We start from the raw sequence: 21,045 nt of genomic DNA, 5'->3' as shown, positions 1-21,045 counted from the left end.
ATAGCTGATGCAGCCTACAAATGAAACAGAAACACATTTAACTGGGATCGGATGAACAAAATAACACTTTGAATCGCAGTTACCTCTTACAGCTATATTTGCAAGATAACTCCGATCTGATGTTACCGCTTTCCCCGCACATCCGCTTCATGCAGACAGGTATAATTTCCTCCTTTGGTGTGGTCTATATTCCTGATGGTGATGGTGACAGATTTGCTCCCTGCAGCTGTAAGCTGGCAATCCATGTAATTTGCTTCTCCTTGTCTGTAAAAGCAACATGTGAGGGCAGGAATGTCCCGGGAGATATTACACTGTAATCCACAGAAATAATTGTTTTGTGACGGCCTGTAAATGGAAACAAATAGTCGCGACAGTCGACTTCAAATGCAACACAAACTTACTTTGCGAACTGTAATATGAATGACCTACGCTTCGGTATACAGGACATAAAAATGCAGATAACAGCAAAGAACAATTGGAGCTTAGTAACATACTGAAAGGCTTACACTCCGGGACTGCAGTGGTGTCCTCCCGCAGGTCGGGGTAGCCCATTATTTTGCAGGGGACAGAGCTCCAGCTCTTATACTCCTGCTGTACGAGGTCGGTGCGGCAGAGCTAGTTGCCTGACCCTTGCAAAAGAATAAAGCACCGGCTCAAACTCGTGCCGTCGCTGATGTGCAACGGTCAGCAGACATAAAAAGAATCCACGCACAGGCATCTTCCACTCGTGGACTTCACATCTGGAATAACGGAACCTTCATTCAAATATCTGCGAACTCCTTCCCTTTGGTGTGGAACCATGTCAAACTCGCTCGAGGGACAGCCAGTGATGATGAGTAACATACAGGGGGAGAACATGCACGGATTCAAAAATTGGGCAGACATAGGGATAATTAAATGTCACAGAGAAAAGTGTGAAATGAGCGGTTTTAGAAGGCAGGATGAGGAGCAATAAACTATACGAAATATAAACCAATTTTACACGGGGTGCATGCTCAGGGAGACATGCACATGTCTTATAAGATGGCGGGAAAAGTCCAAAAGGCTGTTATGTAAAATTTGTAAATAAATGGATAGAATATAAAAGCAAGTAAGATATGCTAAATCTTTTCAAAAATCACTTGTTTTAACCCTGATGGAATTTTGTGTCCAGCGCAGGTCGTCATACTTGAGGAAGCATGTCATGGACAAAGAGATGGTACCGCGGAGATTGACAAGAAGTGTACCAGGGATTTGAGATTTCAATTCTGTGGCGAGACGGGAGAAGTTGATCTTTCCTCCTCAGATCAGAGAAGGATGGTCGGAGATTTAAAAGAAGCGAATAAAATCACGAATAGCTGCGATTGAGCAAAAATAGAGAAACTGCTTTCTGTGCCAAATAGTTGGTAACTGGACAATACAGATTTAAGGTAACTAGCAACAGAACCAGAGGGGAGAAGGTGAGGTTTTACACAGTAAGTTCTTATCGTCTGTAATGTACTGCAATGAAAGTGTAGTGTAACCTTGAAAATGTAATTGTATAAATACTCAAGGAAAATATGTGAAAGGATACGGTTCAAAGGCAGCTTAATGAGATGAATATGAAAGCTTTTCTAAGAGCCAGCACAAGTAAAATGGGCTCGAACAGTCATCCTCTGTGTTGTATCGCACTACGATTATACGATCAGTGGTGAAGTTGGCAGTAAAGGATCAGTTTGCGTGTCCAGGATTAAATAAAGTTTTGTTGATATAAGGGGGATTTTCTGCATATACCAAGAGCGATGAATATATAGATTAACAGTCGCTGCTCTCCTCCATTAACCCGCGTTTGTGACCATGTCCTGCTCGCTGAGCTGGCAATCTAAACAGTTACTTTGAACGGAGGTTTCATGTTTGCATCGGTACCACCTTAAATCAGCTGGGGATTTATTTCCAAAACAAAATGTAGAGCAAAATGTCACTTCAGGGGAAAAATAGTAAGATTTGTATTTACAGCGCACCGTTCAAGCCCTTAGGAAGTCCCAACGCGCTTTAAAGGCAATAATGTGTTATTTGAAGTGCATTCACTGATGCAATGTAGGAAACGCGGCAACTAATTTGCAAACAGCAAGCTCCCAGAAACAGCTATATGATAATGACCAGATCATCAGTTTTTTTTAATGAAGCTGGTTGCGTGATTAATATTGGTCAGGTCTCCGGGGATATGTCCCCTGTACTTATTCAATCTTTTCCATCCACTTCAGCGTGCAGGCGGGGCCATCAGTTGCCTAAGAACTCATGTTTAGAGTGGAAGCAAGTCTTCCTCGATTCCGAGGGACTGCCTATGATGATGGATGGTGGAACAGTCTCGAAAGGCTCAAGAAATTAACCCTGTTCCTATGTTGGGTGTTCTGTCAGTCGTTATATAAATTAAGCAAATTCCATTCTAAGGGGATAAATGTTCATAATCTACCCATGATGTAAACATTGTATGCAACATGTATTTTTTCAAAATAGAATATCTAACCTGCTGCTCCCGTGGTGCTTCCACTTACCCATCAACAGCGACGTCTATGAAATGTATCAACATGATTTCAATTATATCCTCTTGATGGGAAAGGGTGCAGAAGAGTATATTGAAAGCCCATATGCATAGACTTTCGTATTGTAAGGACTATGCTCCTACGGAGTTAGTGCATTTTTTCATGGTGATAATGTTGCAGTGTCAATGCAGCCAGTGTGAGGGAGATTCGCCTGTGGATACTCTGTTGATGAGAATCCGCCCAAACCAACGTTGCCTTTTCTGGAGTCCCGCTTGATGTGGGCATTCCACTGAGACTGAAGCTACGCAGCTCAGTGTTCGAAGTGAAGACGCCAATTCATGTATCGGGACCAGGCACGATTACATACACATTTCAGGTCCTCTGTCATAAGGCGGAACTTCAGTTAGTAAAGTGGGGCCCTAGAGCGCTCCTGACAGAGTGCTACATCACGATCTGCCTTGGCAATTTAATCAGCTGATTAAATGAGTTTTGAGACTCTAGTGCCATGTCGACTTGAAGGAGGTGGCCCGAACGCACGCCACATCCTGCATACTAAAATATTATTAATCTGCTTCCTGTGTCAGCAATTCCTTCGTCGACATACTTATTTCTCTCTTTTTCCTTGTCAAATTCTCCCAGTTTACATTCAGTAAACCCACAACTCCTGTCCACATGTTGCAGTAGATCAATAAATATTCAGATTAGCTGGTTTCTGACAACACCAATGGGTAGCAGTAATGTTGGTGGGAGGAAAAGTCTATCGATTGAAATCCACCAGTGTGCTTGAATTTAAAAAAAGCTCATATCCATCATTCATCCTCGGGCCTATTACTTACCCAAGCAGCCATTCCAAATAAAATAAAAGTGACCTTGATTGAAAAAATATTGCTTTTGATGCTTTTATTTAAGTAATTTTCCATTTAGAGTAAACAGATATTTCATCCCACTCTTCAACTCCTCTCTGAATTTAGTCTGGGTTAATCCATAGATACACGTGTTTGTACAAGCAGAAAGAAGCTGCAGCATGAATCCTACCTGCTGAACCCGATACAGCGGAGTATTGACGTATTTGTCGATATAATTATAGTTTTCCACTAACCAATTTAGCGAATACACTACATATATCATCCACAAAAGTATGAAATTACCAGATAGAGTGAACAGCAATATCATGGATTTTTTCCGGTTCTCCATCTTTTGGTCATTCTGATCCTGACCATTGTTCCGGAGACCCCTGCGGATTCTATTTGCCGCTATAATGTGTCTAACCGTTAGTGCATTGAACGAAACTATTAAACAGATCGGTACTAAAGGGGTTATAATACTATCAATCCACTCATATGCGCTCCAAAAAGGCGAATTATAGAAGCTTTCATTCGAAAAACAAAACCAGGGAACTTGGTCAATTATAATTTTAGGCTGGAATGTAAAGTAAAAGGGGATACATCTAATAGGGCTAACCACGCACACGGCTCCTAAAACCACAGTCGCAGTTCTCTGCGTGCAATATTTCGTTCTGAGCTTCTGACAGCAAATGGCTATAAAGCGATCAAAGGTGAAAGCAACCGTAAACCATACCGAACAATCAATGGATGCAATGCACAACAAAACCAACACAGAGCATACAGGAGTGATGGACAAGAAATTAACAGGAAAATACATAATATTAATGCGATTCAGAATTACATCAGTGACAACAACAAATAGATCGGCCGCTGCCATTCCCACCAGATAGCGAGTGATGCATTTGGAGAGACCACACTTTCCGCGGGAGAGTATCACAATCGCCACCATGTTAACTTGAAGAAATAGGAATACAAAATTTAGTTTAGACTCTGCCAATATGTTCTGTTTACCACAATCACGTGTCAATTGCTGCTAGGTTTTTGGTCTGTGCCGTTGGTAAATGACTATTTCGCTCGTAGCCCACGCATGTTTCATATTATGAAAATAATAGCAAATTTGGACAACCACAAAATAGAGAAATTTATATAATGCATTTTTCAATGAGCCGCATAGAAGAGCATGGTGAAATTCATTGGAGACTAAGAAAGGTTGGATTCAAATGGATTGAAATATTAAAAATAAATAAAACATGTAAAGAATGGAAAGTTCACAGTGATGAGCTATGCAATAAAATTTAGAGAGCCATAATAATTTGAGTGGCTTATACAATATTTTTTCCATGACTAGCTTTGTGAATTAAGGTAAAACCACAAATCAGTAATGACCTCTAAAATAATCTTGTTGGCGGATGAAATGACACAATATAATTGAATAACGAATCGCCAGGTTTCAAGAAAGGCAACTCCTTTAACAGTCGGACAATCATTAAGGTTTATGAGATTACTCTAAATGGAAGATATAAAGTATCACAATGCAAGAGGGGATTCAGTGATGAACATAACGTAAGAGTCAACTGTAGACAATCAATGACAAATTGAATATTTATGCTCGGAATATAATGATAATGATTTTGGAAGTTGCATGTACAGTGTGAAATAAAACAGCTGTACAAATGCTAATTTGAGATAAGGAGTTATGTTAAAAGCAAGAGAGATAACGTGGAATTGTGAGATCATATACCGGGAAGTTTAAAAAGTGCAAATTAGGAAGAATCCAGGATAAAGTGCTGCAAAATATCAGTCGGGCGTGCACGTTCATGTACAGGAGAGGAGATAAAGTCTGGACTGCAGACCCAACTCAGATCGTTGACGATAAGAGGGTTTATATGAGGTGTATTCAAACGTCATTGAATTGAGAGGACAGTGAAGAACACTAAAATAAATAAATCCAAGAAAGATTTAGCAGCTCACAGTAAGGAGACAACTGAAACACGAATACCTGTAATGGTTTTGGAAAGTACAATAAATATCACAAATATATGCAGTAAATTCAGGGATTCATTCATTAAAGTAAAACACACAGTAAAACAGAAGTAGCATATTGACTTGAGAGATTGCAATGAAATAGAAATATAAAAGCAACAGGTACTTAAAATAATTAGAACATAAAATGATGAAATTATGGAAATATCAACTATTGATTTAAGACATTATATCAAAAAGGAAATAAAATATTATCATGAAATTATGAGTTGAGATGTCACGTTAAAAGTGAAATAATAGCAGTACAAATAAAAAGGAAGATCAGCCGTGCGAATATCGGGTTTCTGATCCGCATCATCTGATTTCCACGGCAGTCGACTTTGCATTTCAGCCCCGTAGCAATAATCATGTGCAAGGCCCAATATACAAATCTGCGGAGTTATTAATCCTCTAGAAATTCGGTAATGCCGCAGTTGGGCGTTAAATATTAAAAAGTGGAAAAATTTGTACTCGACGCAAATCAATCGCTCTAAGCGGTATTTAGTTTTGGCAGACCAAGTGGAAAGTAGAGTGCAAATTCAAGCACCAATCTTCTCTTAGGGTTATAACGTGCGAGAGAGGGGAGGCAGCAAAGAACACTAAACCATGACGAGCACAGTGCTAACGGCATGTGAAGCTGTGTACAACGCATAATGGAAAGCCCAATGATGTTGCATCAGCTAGTTGTCCGCCAGCTCTGTTTTGAAGGCGACCGGCATGACTCACATTATCGTCGTGAACACTTCTACAAAGTGAAGGGCTTGGACACCTTGCACGACTGAGACAGGAAAAACTTTGCACAGGCACCAGACGAGTGCAAATAATAAAGTGTAGTTGAGCTGAACAGCAGATCCTTTAATTACTGCTCGCCAATTGGCCAGCCGGATTTGTAACGCATCCTCTCGCTGTCAACTTCGGAGTGCATTGATACTGCAGGGTGCGCGAGTCAATGTTCTATCCAGGGCACTAATGGAGCACTGCGCACTTTATGACATCACAATCTTCGAATTACCAGAGGCACAGGTACGATGCGTTAGCGCAAGTGCTAATTCGGCACCGAGGTTTGCGGGTGTTGCTGCATTCACCGCAACCAATCACTAAACAATTAGCTTCCTGACAGGAGGCGCTAACCTATCGCTTTTCCAGCTCAATTAACTTAAATAACATTATTTTCGTGGAGTTTTGTGTTGGTTGCTAACTTTACGTGCATCTATATGGTTGAACTGCACTATTTCTTCTTCAGGTAAAGAATTGGTCTGGAATATACAGTCAACACCGAAGCAAAGGCAATCATTGTTGGTCCCGAAGACAGCTGCACAAAACCATCTTGCGATCTCTCTGATGACGTGCAATTCAGAGCAGTGCAGAATGCTGGGAACACCCAAATGAGAACTGTCGTGACATCAACAATCTGTCTGCGCAGACAATCAAAATCCATAATTCTCACCGACCAGCAAACAGGATGTGGCGATTTTGCTTTTATTCAGACTGTTTAAAAATGTTGTTGGCAGCAGAATAAATATTGAGGTTCTCGCATGGGACAAGGTAAAACTGATATAAATACTAGCAATAATTTAAAAAATATATATTTTTAAGTTGAATAATAATTGTTATTTTCATTGTTATGCAAAACTTTGATCACACTTCAAATCCAAATTAATTTTCCAAGAGCATAACTTTTCTTTAGCTGGCAATAGGCGATTACACCCCAGTTACCTTATTGCAACAAGGCTATATGGTAATCTTTCGTTTAACAGCGAGATTACACAGAAAAGACAAGTTTTGGTTAGTTGGACTTTCCCTGCTTACAGTGAAACCAGGCTAATGGAGGTGGAGAAGGGGCGGGGCTCAGCAATGCCTGTGTCAAATAGTGAATATGTGACTACAAATTCAGGATTTTCTTGTTTGATGCATAGGCCCTTAATCATGATCAAGTGGTCAGGTTGAAAGGGCTAATAACTGTGGACGATTTTAGTTCGCCATCTTAGTCACCACAAATTCCAGGCCAATACCACATATTCCACGCAGTACTCGCAGCAGGGCGACTCAGTCGTTCCATGGTACCTCAGGGCAGGAACAAGGGAGTGGATTTTACAGCCCGGGGGCAACACAATTAATTATATAACAAGCTGTCATGTTAATGAAGAAATATGTGAACACAACTGGAATGGGGTCTATGAGGTTAATCTTCCATCAAGTTCTAGAATCAGATTTGTATCATTGTGATACGATTCAGTGCAACTTGAATATTGGTGACAATTTCACCTTCAAAGACTTTAACTGAGCAAGTGAAGAGCAGGATGCGACTATAGCGAATATATGTAACATCGCACTTTTATGCAGAGACAAATTAACTGATGAACAAAGTGAACCTTATGAGTTAGGAACCTGGAACCTACTTTCTGCTGCAATGTTAATTGCTACCCCCTTGTCCCCAATCGTCCTCGCATGTACAACATAATTAGAATCATTACAGTAAACCAACATGTCCCAAAGCGTTTCTGTACTATTTCTGATCAGATGTCCATGTCTATTTGAGATGGAAAATTCCACAATGCACATGAGATTAGGCTAATTCGGCAATATTGCTTCTGCCAAATACTCAACAAACGTTAACCTTTCGACAAAGAAGTGCATTTGATTCTAGAAATGGCTCTGGGGCGATTCGCAAAATGGGTGGTAACGGATCGTGCACCCGTTATAGACAGCGCCGGTCATTCAGTAACTTTCACTGCACGTGGGACCGAATAGCTGATGCTGCCACCAGCGGGCACCCGATCCTCGACCACCTGTTTTGAACCACTGCCCGAGATGGATTTATTGGCCTGTACATTTCGATGATCCAGTTCAATGTAAGCTGTACGGAAAAGAATTTGGAACAAAGGTGTCGCTGGGCTGGCCACCCTACAGGAACAGTAATCCTCACATAGGGCGTTACAATATGACTAACTGGATGTAATATCTTACCGGTGACACCAAAGACTGCAAGCATAGGGTAGTAGATTCGTTCGATTCGATATATCAGTGGATATCCCATTTTCCGCGAGAAACAGCGATATCTGTGCTGCTAATCAGAAGGCTGCAAATGATCAAATATTAAGATTAGTTCAAAGGAAATTGACTGATATACGAGAGAACTTCCATGCAGCTAATTCGCGGGAATGTGCCACACGTTATGTTAGTTACATTGGCTCGAACAACTAGATTCATTAACCACTTAATGTTCCACTTTTATTGAGCAATACAAATAGCTTTATGAGTATTCAGACACATACGATAACATATTGTTTCCTATTTATTCACAATAAATAAAAATACAACTGTTTTCCCGAAACACCAGTGTTGTGTTACAGGAGAATTCTTATTTATATGATGCTTTTAAATTGCCAAATGGGCTGTTATGTCAATTCTGTATTAACTCTTCCAGAATTTGCACTCAAAACATTGTGCATAGACTCGAGACATGCAAAGTCAGTACCGTGGAAGTTTGCAATGCAAATAGATATGTCAATTCATATCTTGTCATACAAAGTATCAAAGAAGAACTCGGCTTTTCCAAATATTTTTGTTTTCAAAAAAAGAATTCACAAGCTTATGATATTCGCCGTGTCTCTTGCTGGCATCCCCATTTTTAAACGTGAGAAGTGAATAAGAACATGATAATAATTAGGAACAGAATAGGCCATTCGGCCCCCTCCAGCCTGCTCTGCAATAAAAGAAAGTAATGGGTGATCTTCTACCTCAACTCTTGTTTGCAGCACTGTCATCATATCCCATGATTCGCCTAAGATTCAATAATCGACCAACATCCACCGCGAATATACTCAAAGAAGGCGCGTCCATTCTCATCTGGGGGACAGAATTCCAAAGATTCATCACTTTCTGAATGAACAAGTTCGTTCTCATTTCTGTCCTAACTGGCCATGCCTTCATTTTGAGACTATGTCCCTTGGTTCTGGACACCCCAGCCAGAGGGTACGGCCTCCTGACATTTTCCCTTTACGAATTTTGTATATTCAATGATATCTGCACCCTTTCTTCTAAAATCTAGAGAATATAGCACTAGTCTACTCAATTACTCATCATTGGACAACTGACCCCATCCCAGGACTAGGCACCTCCTCTATAGAAATGTTATCCTTCTCAAATCCACTTGAATTTAAGGCCAACACACCATTTGCTTTCTTAATAGCTTTCTGTACTTGTATGTTAACGAACAGCGCTTCGTGTACAAGAACACCCAGGTTCCTCTGGACACCACCATTTTCGCATTTCTCTCACCATTTCAAATATACTCTGCTTTTTTATTTTTCCTACCAAAGAGGAAACATAGATGTCTTCATGTTACCTTCCATTTACCAAGTTGTTGCCAATTCGGCTAGTCTTTCTAAGTCCACTTGATACCTCGTTGCATCCTGCTCACAACTTACATTTGCACCTAATTAGGTGGATATGGATTCATAGATGTTCAACACCGTCACCTTTGCATTGTAAAATAAAAAATTGATACATGCTTATGCACATTCAGACTGTAGTCGCATAGATTTACATAGAGGGATATTCAACCATTTTCACCTGCGCCAGGCTTTTGGACGCAGTCCTTTTCATTCTCGTAGCCCATTAGTCCTAAGCCCCTAGCTGTATCTCAAGTCTTGCACCTACTTGCAACTGTGGAAATCGCACGTTCTTCTTACAAACATTTTTTGCACATACCAAACTGGCTGTATTTGGCTCCTGGTGCTCATTCACTAACGTTAACTAATTTAACACGGTGTCAGGCGCGTTGTAGTTTCAAACATTAAATATTTCACCTGCTAAGCGTCCTTCATTTCTAAACATGTAAACATGAAAACTGGTATAATTTAGGATGAAAATAAATCACGGGCTGTGGCGCAAATTTGGCGGTATTAAATCGGACGTCAGTTATGCGCAGTACCTGATTGTCAGATCCACTGCAACCCAAAGACAGTGAAGACAAAAAGGTGCAAATAATTTATAAACGAATCACTTTATAAAAGGTGCGTACTGAATCAAGTTATCGACGGGATACCACAAGCACTATTACACATATATAACATCATTAGGGAAGGATCAGTGCCAAAAGACTGCTATCCATATATTCTACCGACTGCATTCCTCTCCTTTACATCCAGCTGAGGCTCAACCAGATTGTTTGCAACTTTGGTGCCCTATTGGACACCAACTTTGAAATTTCCATCGCCAAATTCATCCCTGCCTCAACTCATCTGCTAATGAAACCCTCATCCATGCTTTATTTACTTCTGGACTTGACTGCTACAAAGCACTCTTGTTGACCTCCCACGTCCTACCCTACATAAGCTTGAGGTCATCCAGAAGTCTGCTGCCCGTGTTCTCACCCGCACCACGTTCGGTTCATTCATCACCAGTGTTCTCCCTGACATAAATTGCCCCACGATCAAGCAACGCCTCAATTTTAATATTCTCATTTTTTTCTAATCCTTCCATCGCATTGCCCCTCACTATTTCTGTAATCTGCTGCAGTCCCACATCACCGCTGCACATCCCGAGCTATTTGAGCTCCTCTAATTCTGGCCTCTTGCGCATCCTGATTTTAATTGCTCAACTATTGATGGCCTAGCCTTCAGCAGGCATGGCCCTGAATACTGGAGTGCTTCCCAAACCTCACTGCCTCTTACTCTCTCTTTCCTCCTTTAAACCACTCATCCAAACGTACCTCCACTGCCAAGTCTTGTTCAGGTGAACTAATTTCTCCTTAGATGGTTCAGCTTTGAAATGTTTTTTACAGCACTGGTGCGAAGCGCCTTGGAATGTTTTGCGACGTTAAAGGTGCTGTATATATATATATCGTCTTGATAACTGTCCAGGCTAACAACATCAGTATCCGCATCCAGGCTAACATCCCCAGGATTGAAGCACTGGCCACACTCGATCAGCTTCGCTCCAGGCCACATAGTTCGCATGCCAGCCACGAGACGCCCCAAGCAAATACTCTATATGGAGTTTCTTCGTGGTAAATGAACTAAAGGTGGGCAGCACAACCGGTAGAGGCACACGCTCGATTCCTCCCTGCTAAAGTACGACTTCACCACTGACATATGGGAGTGCCTGGCGGAAGACCGCCCTAGGTGGAGAAAATGCATCCACGAGGACGTTGAGCTCTTCGAAGCTCAATGCCGAGAGCCTGCAGACGTCAACCGCAGGCAGTGGAAGGAGCGTGAGGCAAAACCAATGCCACCCAACGCTTCCCTCGAAGTGTGAAGCTCCCACCTGCGACAGAGTCTGTGTCTCATATTGGACGGTTCTGCACCAAATAACTCACCTCAGGAGCGTAAGCAAGTATTCCACGATTCCGAGGGACTGCCGATGATGATGATGATATATATATAATAGTTGGTTTTGTTGCACCGACTTTCCTGTCTAACCAAGTTTATGTTACCTTATTGTGGAGCATGCCACACCGTTTCGAAAATGTTCAATGCTCTGCGCACGTAGCTCAGTGTCTGGCAGATATCCCTTCTATATTTACCTGCAAAAACGATGCGAGTTACAACTAGTCTGTCATCAGCTTGCACAATAACTAACTCCCGAACCTCAGCCTAATTACAGGTGATTGTCTGTTAAATGTTAACTGCCACTGACTTTCAGTTTTAACTTAAAAGTTTAAATTATTAAATAAGAAAAGTATGTTCACATTCAGCCTGATAAAATAACACTACCTATATTGTTTACTCACTATTTACCAATTTAAACAAATACGTTATTACAACAATGATAATGGGAAAAAGAGGCTGCTCGTGAGCAATGTTGGCATTTCGAAAATTGATAACGGTGTTATGTCAATGATCATTTAAGATGGCCGACATGTTGAACAACGACTTTGCTTCAGCGTTTGCAGTAGAGTAAGAGGATAGCATGTCGGAAGTTACAAGCAATCCTGTAATGAACTAGGGACTCAATCTAATTGACAGAGCAAAATAGCTGTAATGTAGAAACTCGTGGCACTATGGAGCAACAGATCCGCAGGACCAGATGGTTTCTTTCCAAGTGATTTAAATAAATTAAGCGAGCACATTGAAAATGCTCTAACTGTAAACTTTGTCAATTCTCTCAATGAATAAATGTTTATTTTGATGTAAAAAATGCGCAGGTCTCTCGGTTATTTTGCAATGTTGAGCAAGTGAAACCAGGAAATGTTTGGAACACCTCGTATCGGGAAATTGCCCAGAAATAAGGATGGGGTGACTGAACACCTTGAACAATGTTAGCTGATCAGAGAGATCCAGCGTGCATTTGAAAAATGTAGATCAAGCCTGACAAAGCTGAAGATTTTTTTAAAGAGTTGTGTTCGGTAGTGGATAGGGGAATGTCAATGGATGTTATTTATGTGAACTTCTGGAAGTCACTTGATTATGTCCGTTATAATTGACTGTTAACTAAGATTGAATCCCATGGAAATGAAGGCAAATTATTTAGTTTGTTAGGAAATTGGCCGAGCAGACGGAGACGGTGACAATGGGAAGATTTTCCAAATGGCAGGATGTGACTAATGGTGACCTACAGGATCTTAGTTGGGTCCTGAACTATTCCCTATTGATTAGCGAAGTAAATTATGTGATAGAAAGAAAAACATCAAAAGTTGCCGCTGACACAAAGATTGATGGAATTGTGGTCAGTGCATACAATTACAAAAATGCATTGATTGATTAAGTGAGTCAGCAAAACTGTTGCAAAAAGCTTTCAATGTTGGCAACTGTAAGGTCATCTATTTTGGAATAGAAAATTGTGCATAGCCTACTTTCTAAATGCTGAAACGCTTAAAACAATGAAATAATAATAGTGTCCAGGCTCCACGTACGTAGAATGGAAGCATCTTCAATATTTACAGCAGGGAAGGAGGCCACTCTGGCCCATCGTGTCCGTGCCAGCCAACAAGAGGCGATCCAGCCTAATCCCAGTTTCCGTCTCTGAGTCCATAGCCCTGCAGTTTGCAGCGCTTCAAATGCATTTTTTAACGTGTTGAATGTTTCTGCCTCTAACGCCGTTTCAGGAACTGAGGCATAAACCAACACAGCCCTCTGGGTGAAGAAATTTCCCCTGACATCCTCTCTAAATCTTCTAACAATTACTTAAAATGTATCATCCCTGCTTGTTGACCAAACTGCTGAGGGAAATAGGTACTTTTTATCCAATATGTCCAGCCCCCTCATAATTTTGTATAGCTCCATGAGGCATGCACAGCCTCATCTGTTCCAAGGAAAACAAATCCAGTCTATCCAGTGTCTCCAGATACCTAAGATTCTCTACTCCCGGCAACATCCTCGTAAATTTCGTCTGTAACCCTTTCCAGAGCAATCACATATTGCCTGTATTGCGGTGACCAGAACTATGGGCAGTACTCCATCTGTGACCAACCATTGCTTTAGACAGTTCAAGCATAACCCCCTGTTATTTTATTCTCGGCCTCGGCTAATAAAGTCAAGCATTCCGTTTACCTTCCTAACCACCTTACTACATTGCCTGATTCATTCAGGGATCTGTGTACCTGCACTCCAAGATCCCTTTGTTCCTCAACACTTCTCAGTTTCCTACATTTTAAGGTGTATTGTGTTACTTGTTAGCTCTCCACAAATGCATTAATACACACATCTCCAGACTACATTCCATTTGCCACTGTTATAAGAACTTAAGAAAAGAAGAAATAGGAACAGAATTCGGCCATACGGCCCTTCGAGCCTGCTCCTCCAATCAATACGTTCATGGCTTGCCTCATCATGAACTCAGCACCAGTAGCCAGCCCACTCCCCATGACCACTTCTCCTCTTGTTTTTTCAGAAGCTGTCTATTTCTCTTTTAAATATATTCAATGTCACCGCTTCCACAGCTCTCCGACGCAGCGAATTCCACAGATTTCCAACCTTCTGAGAGATGAAATTTCTCCTCATCTCTGATTTAAATGTGCGGCCCCTTATGCAAAGATAGTGCCATCAAGTGCTAGTCTCCCCCATCAGTTGAAACATCCTCTCTGCATCCACCTTGTCCAGCCCCATCATAATCCTTTACGTTTCGATAAGATCACCTCACATTCGTCTGAATTCCAATGAGAAGAGACCCAACCTAGTCAAACTTTCCTCATAATTCAACCCCGTCGTCCACGGACTCAACCTAGTGAACCTTCACTGAACTGCCTCCAAAGCAAGTATGTCCTTTCGTAAATATGGAAATTAAAACTGCACACAGCATTCCAGGTGTGGCCTCACGAATATTTTATCTAGCTTTATTAAAATCCCCTGCTTTTATACTCCAGCCCCTTTGCATTAAAGGCCAAGATACCATTGACCTTCCTGATCAATTGCTGTACCTGCATATTATCGTTTTGTGTTTCATGTACAAGTACCCACTGGTTCCGCTCTACTGCGCCAATTTCGATTTTTTCTCCATTAAAACATTTACTTGCACTCTGATTTTTTTTTGCCATAGTGCATGACCTCACATGTTCCAACATTATACTCCATCTGTTAATTTTTCCCCCTCATTAGTTGACAGATATCTTCCTGCAGTCTATAGCTTTCTTGTTCGTTGTCGAACACACAGCCGAAGTTCGTGCCATCTGCACACTTGTTAATCATACCCCCTATATTCAGGTCGAGATCATTGACGTATTGCACAAAAATCAAGTGACCTAGTACTGAGCCCTGTGGAATCCCACTGGAATCAGCTTTCCAGTCACAAAAACACACATCAACCATTACTGATTCCTGCCTTTGAGTCATTTTGTATCCAACTTGCCACTTCGCACTGGTTCCCATAGGTTTATACATTCGAGACCACTCTGCTATGTGGAGCCTTATCAAAAGCCTTGGGGAAATCCAAATACAATATACCAAAGTCACTGCCATCATCGACCCTGCTTGTTAAATCCTCACAAAATTCAATCAGTTTAGTCAGACACGACCTTCACTTAACAAATCCGTGCTGATTGTCCTTGATTAATCCATGCCTCTATCAATTATGATTTAACCTGTCTTTCAGAATTGTTTCCAATACGGTTGTCACCGCCGAGTTTAGGCTGACTGGCCTCCAATTTTCAGCGTTTCCCTTATTCGCTTCTTAAATATTGGTACCACATTAGCAGTCCTCCAGTCCTCTGAAAGCAAAGCCGAGAGAACAGGAAAATCATGGTCAAAGCCTCTGCTCTTTCCTCTCTTGCTTCACTTAATTGCCTGGGATACATTACATCCGGGCCAAGGGAATTATCCACGTGAAATTGTGCTCAACAAGTTAATACCTTTTCTCTCACAATTTTTATTAATCTATTTTTTCAAACGTCTCCCCCCGCCCACCCCGCCCCCGCCGATAGCAGTGTCTACATCGCCCCGCTTCTTTGTGAATAGAGACGCAAAGCATTCAAGAAAAACCATGCCCACATCTTCCGTCTCCAAACACAGATCACCTTCATGTTCTCTAATTGGCCCCACTTTTCTTCGTTGTAATTCTGCTCTTAATATATTTATAAATAATCTTTGAGTTTTCCTTGATTTTACTTGCCAAGAAGATTCCATGCTCTTCCTTTACTGAGCTAATATCCTTTTTAATTTCACCCCTGCACGCAGTAATCGGGAGCAGCGTGAGGTCGAGGATCGTGGCCTATAAAAGGCCTGAAGTTTGGGCAGTCGGAGCAGCAGTCGGGTGCAGCGGGAGTTCGAGGACGAGGATTTTAAAAGGCCATCAGCAGTTCGGGAGCGGCAGTTCGGGAACAGGTGCTGGTGCAGGGACAGAAGTAAACAAAGAAGTAATAAGAAATCGAAGTTTGACGTCACAACTTAGAGGGTAAGTGATTGGCTAGTGGATTGGTGATTATTTAAACATTTTCGTTTTCTTTTCATATTTGGAGGTAACATTTTGGCAATTTTGCCAAATTAAGTTTATTTAAGGATTACATCATGGCAAGAGAGTCCAGACGCGTGTCGTGCTTCTCATGTGTAATGCAGGAAAGCAGGGACGCTTCCAATGTCCCTGCCTACTATGTGTGCTGGAAGTGTGTCCATTCGGCAGCTCCTGAAAGACTGGATTATGGCACTGGAGTTCCGCATTGACTCACTTTGGAGCTTCCAAAGTGTCGTGAATAGCACGTTTAGTGCGTTGGTCACACCGCAGGTAAAGGTTACATAGGCAGATAGGGATTGGGTGACCATCAGGCAGAGCAGTGGAAGGAAGGTAGTCCAGGGGTCCCCTGCGGTCATCCCCTCCAAAATAGATATACCGTGTTGGGTAATGTTGGAGGAAATGACCCATTTGGGGAAGGCAGCAGCAGATAAATTCATGACACCATGGATGGCTGTGCTACAGAAGAGAGCAGGAAAAAGAGTGGGAGAGCTTTAGCGGTTGGGAATTCTATTGTAGGAGGAAGCGATAGGCGCTTCTACGAAGGCAATCGAGACAGCAGGATGGTATGTTGCCTCCCTTGTGCAAGTGTTAAGGATGTCTCGGAGCAGCTGCACAGCATTCTGCAGAGGTAGGGTGAACAGCCAGTTGTCGTGGGACATACAGGTACCAACGATATAGGTAAAAACCTGAATGAGGTCCGACAAGCTGAATTTAGGGAGTCCAGGTGTTTCAATTAAAATATAGGTCCTCAAAGATTGTTCTCAGGATTACTACAATGCCACGGTTTAATCAGACTCGAAATAGCAGGATAGTTACAACGAATACGTGGCTTGAGGAATGGTGAAAGAGGGAGGATTCCAATTCCTGGGCCATTGCAACCGTTTTGGGGGAAAGTGGGACCAGTACAAACCGGACGTTCTGCATCTGGGCAGCAACAGAACCAATGTCCAAGGTGGTGTGTTTGTTAGTGCAGCTCGGTAGGGTTTAAACTAATATGTAGGAGGGTGAAAATCTATGCAGGGTGACAGAGGGAAGTAAAATAGTGGCAGAAGTAAAGGTAGAAAGGAGATAAGGAAAAGTGCAGGGCAGAGAAATCACTGGCAAAATCAAAAAGTGCCACATGACAACACAATTTTAAAAGGACAAAGATTGTTAAATATACAAGCCTGAAGGCTCTGTGTCTCAATGCGAGGAGCATTCGTAATACGATGGATGAACTAACTGCACAGATAGCTGTTAATGGACATGATGTATTTTGGATTATGAAGATATGGCTCCAGCGTGACCAAGGCGGGGAACTCAAAATCAAGGGGTATTCAATATTCAGCAAGGATAGACAGAAAGTAAAAGGAGGTGGGGTTGCGTTGCTGGTTAAAAAGGTGACTGATGCAATTGTAAGGAAGTAAATTAGCATTGATAATGTTGAATCTGTATGGTTACAGCTACGGAAAACATAACCAACCAGTAGTAGTGAGATTGGGGATGGAATCAAGAGGAAATTAGGGATGCGTGCAATAACGGTACAGTAGTTATCATGGGTGACTTTAATCTGCATATAGATTGGGCTAACCGAACTGGTAGCAATACGTTGGAGGAGGATAGGCTGGGGTGTATAAGAGATGGTTTTCTAGAACAATACATCGAGGAAACAACTCGAGAGCTGGCCATCCTAGACTGTGTGTTGTGTTATGAGAGATGATTAATTCGCAATTTTATTGTGCGCTGCCATTTGGGGAAGAGTGATCATAATATGGTAGATTTCTTCATTAAGATGGAGAGTGACACAGTTAATTCAGAGACTAGAGTGCTGAACTTAAAGAAAGGTAACTTCGAATGGTATGAGACGTGAATTGGTAGGATAGACTGGCGAATGTTACTTAAAGTGTTGATGTAGGAATAGCAATGGCAGACATTTAAACAACACTAGAATGAACTTCAAAAATTGTACAGCCCTGTCTGGCATACAGATAAAATGTCGAAGGTGGTTCAATCGTGGCAAACTAGAGACATTAGAGATAGTATTAAATCCAAGGAAGAGGCATATAAATTGGCCAGAAAAACAGCAAACCTGAGGACTGGTAGACCCTTAGAATTCAGCAGAGGAGGAAAAAGGATAAAATTAGCAGAGAACAGAAAACTGACTACAAAAACCTCTGTGAAGAGAAAATGATCAGTGTAGGTCACTGTTTTTCAGAATCAGGTGAATTAATAATGGCGACAAACGAAATGGCAGACCAATTGAACAAATGCTTTGCTTCTCTAGTCTCTGGATCAGTTCCCATGCATTGGATGGCAGCTAATGTAAGCCCACATTTTTAAAAAGAAGGGAGAGAGAAAACAGCGATTTATAGACCAGTAAGCCTGACATTGGTAGTGGGAAAAATTCTGGAATGAATTATTCAAGATGTAATGGCAGCGCGTTTAAAAGGCAGTGACAGGATCGGTCCAAGTCAGCATGCATTTATGAAAGGGATATGAAGCATTACAAATCTTCGAGAATTTTTTGCCGATTTAAAAGTTACAGTGGCCAAAGGAGAACCAGTGGATGCTGTGTATTTGGATTGTGAATAAGATCCTACACAAGAGATTAGTGTGCGAAATTAAAGCACATGGTATTGGGAGTAATGTCTTGACGTGGAACATAATTGGTTGGCAGATAGGACGCAAAGATTAGGAATAAATTTCTCCTTTTCAGAATGGCAGGCTGTGGCTAGTCGGGTACCGCAAGGTTCAATGTTGCGGCCACAGTTTTTAAAAATATACATGAATGATTTAGACGAAGGAATTGCATGTAATATCTCTAAGTTTCCAGATGACATTAAGCTGGGTGGCAGTGTGAGCTGTGAGACGGATGATAAGAGGCTGCAAAGTGATTCGACAAATTACGTGAGTGGGCAAATACATGGCAGATGCGGTATAACGAAAATAAATGTGACGTTTCCCACTTTGGTGGCAAAAACATGAAGAGAGAATTTTGTTTGAATGGTAAAGGATTAGGTAAAGGGGAAGTGCAACGAGACCTGGGTGTCATGGTACATCAGTCATTGAAAGTTGGCATGCGGTTACAGTAGGCGGTGAAGAAGGCGAATGTCATGTTAATCTTCATAGCCCGTGGATTTGAGTATCGGAGCTGGGAGTTCTCACTACCGTTGTACAGGGCCTTGGTGAGGCCGCACCTTGAATGTGGTGTACAGTTTAGATATCCTAATCTGAAGAAGGACATTCTTGCTATTGCGGGAGTGCAGCGAAAGTTCACCAGACTGTTTCCCCGGATGGCAGGACTGCTATAAGAGGAAAGACTGGATCGACTAGGCTTAAAATCACTGTAATTTGAAGAATGAGTTGGGATCTCATTGTAATATATAAAATTCTGATCTGATTGGGCAGTTTAGTTGCAGGAAGAATGTTCCCGATTTTGGGCAAATGCAGAACCACGGGTCACAATCTAAGGGTAAGGGTTAAGCCACTTAGAACCGAGATGTGTCGAAATTTCTTCACTCAGAGAATTGTGAACCTGTGGAATTCTGTACCACTGAAAGTTGTTGAGGCCAATTCGCTAGATATATACAAAATGGTGTGAGATGTGGCCTTTACGGCTAAACGGATGAAGGATATTGGAGAAAAAGCAGGAATGGAGTACTAAAGTGGCAAAAATGATCAGCCATGATTATATTGGATGGTTGTGCAGGCTGGAAGGGCCGAATGGCCTACTCCTGCACCTATTTTCTATGTTTCTATATTTCTGTACTCCTCCAGAAATTTTGCACATTTAGACCCTGGAATCATCGAAACAGAGAAACATAGAAAATAGGTGCAGGAGCAGGCCATTCTGCCCTTCGAGCCTGCACCGCCATTCAATATGATCATGGCTGATCCTGCAACTTCAGTACCCCATTCCTGCTTTCTCTGCATACCCCTTGATCCCTTCAGCCGTAAGGGCCACATCTAACTCCCTTTTGAATATATTCAACGAACTGGCCTCAACAACTCTCTGCGGTAGGGAATTCCACAGGTTCACAATTCTCTGAGTGAAGAAGTTTCTCCTCATCTCAGTCCTAAATGGCTTACCCCTTATCTTTAGACTGTGTGACCCTGGTTCTGGACTTCCCCAACATCGGGACCATTCTTCCTGCCTCTAACCTGTCCAATCCCCTCAGAATTTTATATGTTTCCATGAAAATCCCCTCTCATTCTTCGAAGTTCCAGTGAATATAAGCCCAGTTGATCCAGTCTTTCTTCATATGTCAGTCCTGCCATCCCGGGAATCAGTTTGATAGTGGGGTTTATAGGGTCTAGGGGGGTTTATAGGGGGGTTTATAGGCATAAGACTCAATTTTTTTCTTGATTCGTCCTTATATGCCCTGGGTATCCAGGCGACATCGGATGTGCTCGTCCCAACCATTATCTTTAACGGCACAAAGGTGTTTGAACCCTCCAGATCTCCTCCATGAAGTACTCCCACTGCTCAGACACGCATTTTCCTTCATGTCGCTGTTTCCAGTCCATTGTTGCCAAATCAACTCTCAGCTTAGCAAATTTGGCTGTTCCCGAATTTGAACTTTCTTTCCTGGTCTATCTTTGTCCTTTTTCATAACTACATTAAATCTAAAAGAATTATGGTCAGTGGCGCCTGAATGCCCTCCCATTGATACCCATTCCTGATGCTGAGCTTCATTCCCTATAACTCAATCGAGAACATCCGCCTCCCGAGTTGATTTCACTACGTGCAGGCTGAAAATTAACTCTTGAAAGCATTTTAGGAATTCAGCACGCTCTATGCACTTCACACA

At 41.8% G+C, this 21,045-nt stretch overlaps 1 protein-coding gene across 1 annotated transcript; it reads right to left on the bottom strand.

The window, feature by feature from the left end:
* Positions 1-3,401: 3,401 nt before the first annotated feature.
* On the bottom strand, positions 3,402-8,405 carry LOC139256329 (probable G-protein coupled receptor 139). The gene is made up of 2 exons (XM_070874203.1): positions 8,336-8,405; positions 3,402-4,300 (listed from the first exon to the last, which is right to left on the bottom strand). Exons 1-2 carry the CDS (start codon positions 8,403-8,405, stop codon positions 3,402-3,404), a joined length of 969 nt encoding a protein of 322 aa, XP_070730304.1.
* Between the last annotated feature and the right edge of the window lie 12,640 nt (positions 8,406-21,045).

The sequence above is a fragment of the Pristiophorus japonicus genome, unplaced genomic scaffold, assembly GCF_044704955.1.
Source record: "Pristiophorus japonicus isolate sPriJap1 unplaced genomic scaffold, sPriJap1.hap1 HAP1_SCAFFOLD_71, whole genome shotgun sequence".
Taxonomy (NCBI): Eukaryota; Metazoa; Chordata; class Chondrichthyes; family Pristiophoridae; genus Pristiophorus; species Pristiophorus japonicus.
Note: the sequence above shows the minus strand (reverse complement) of the source record. Positions and strands in the feature narration are given on the sequence as shown.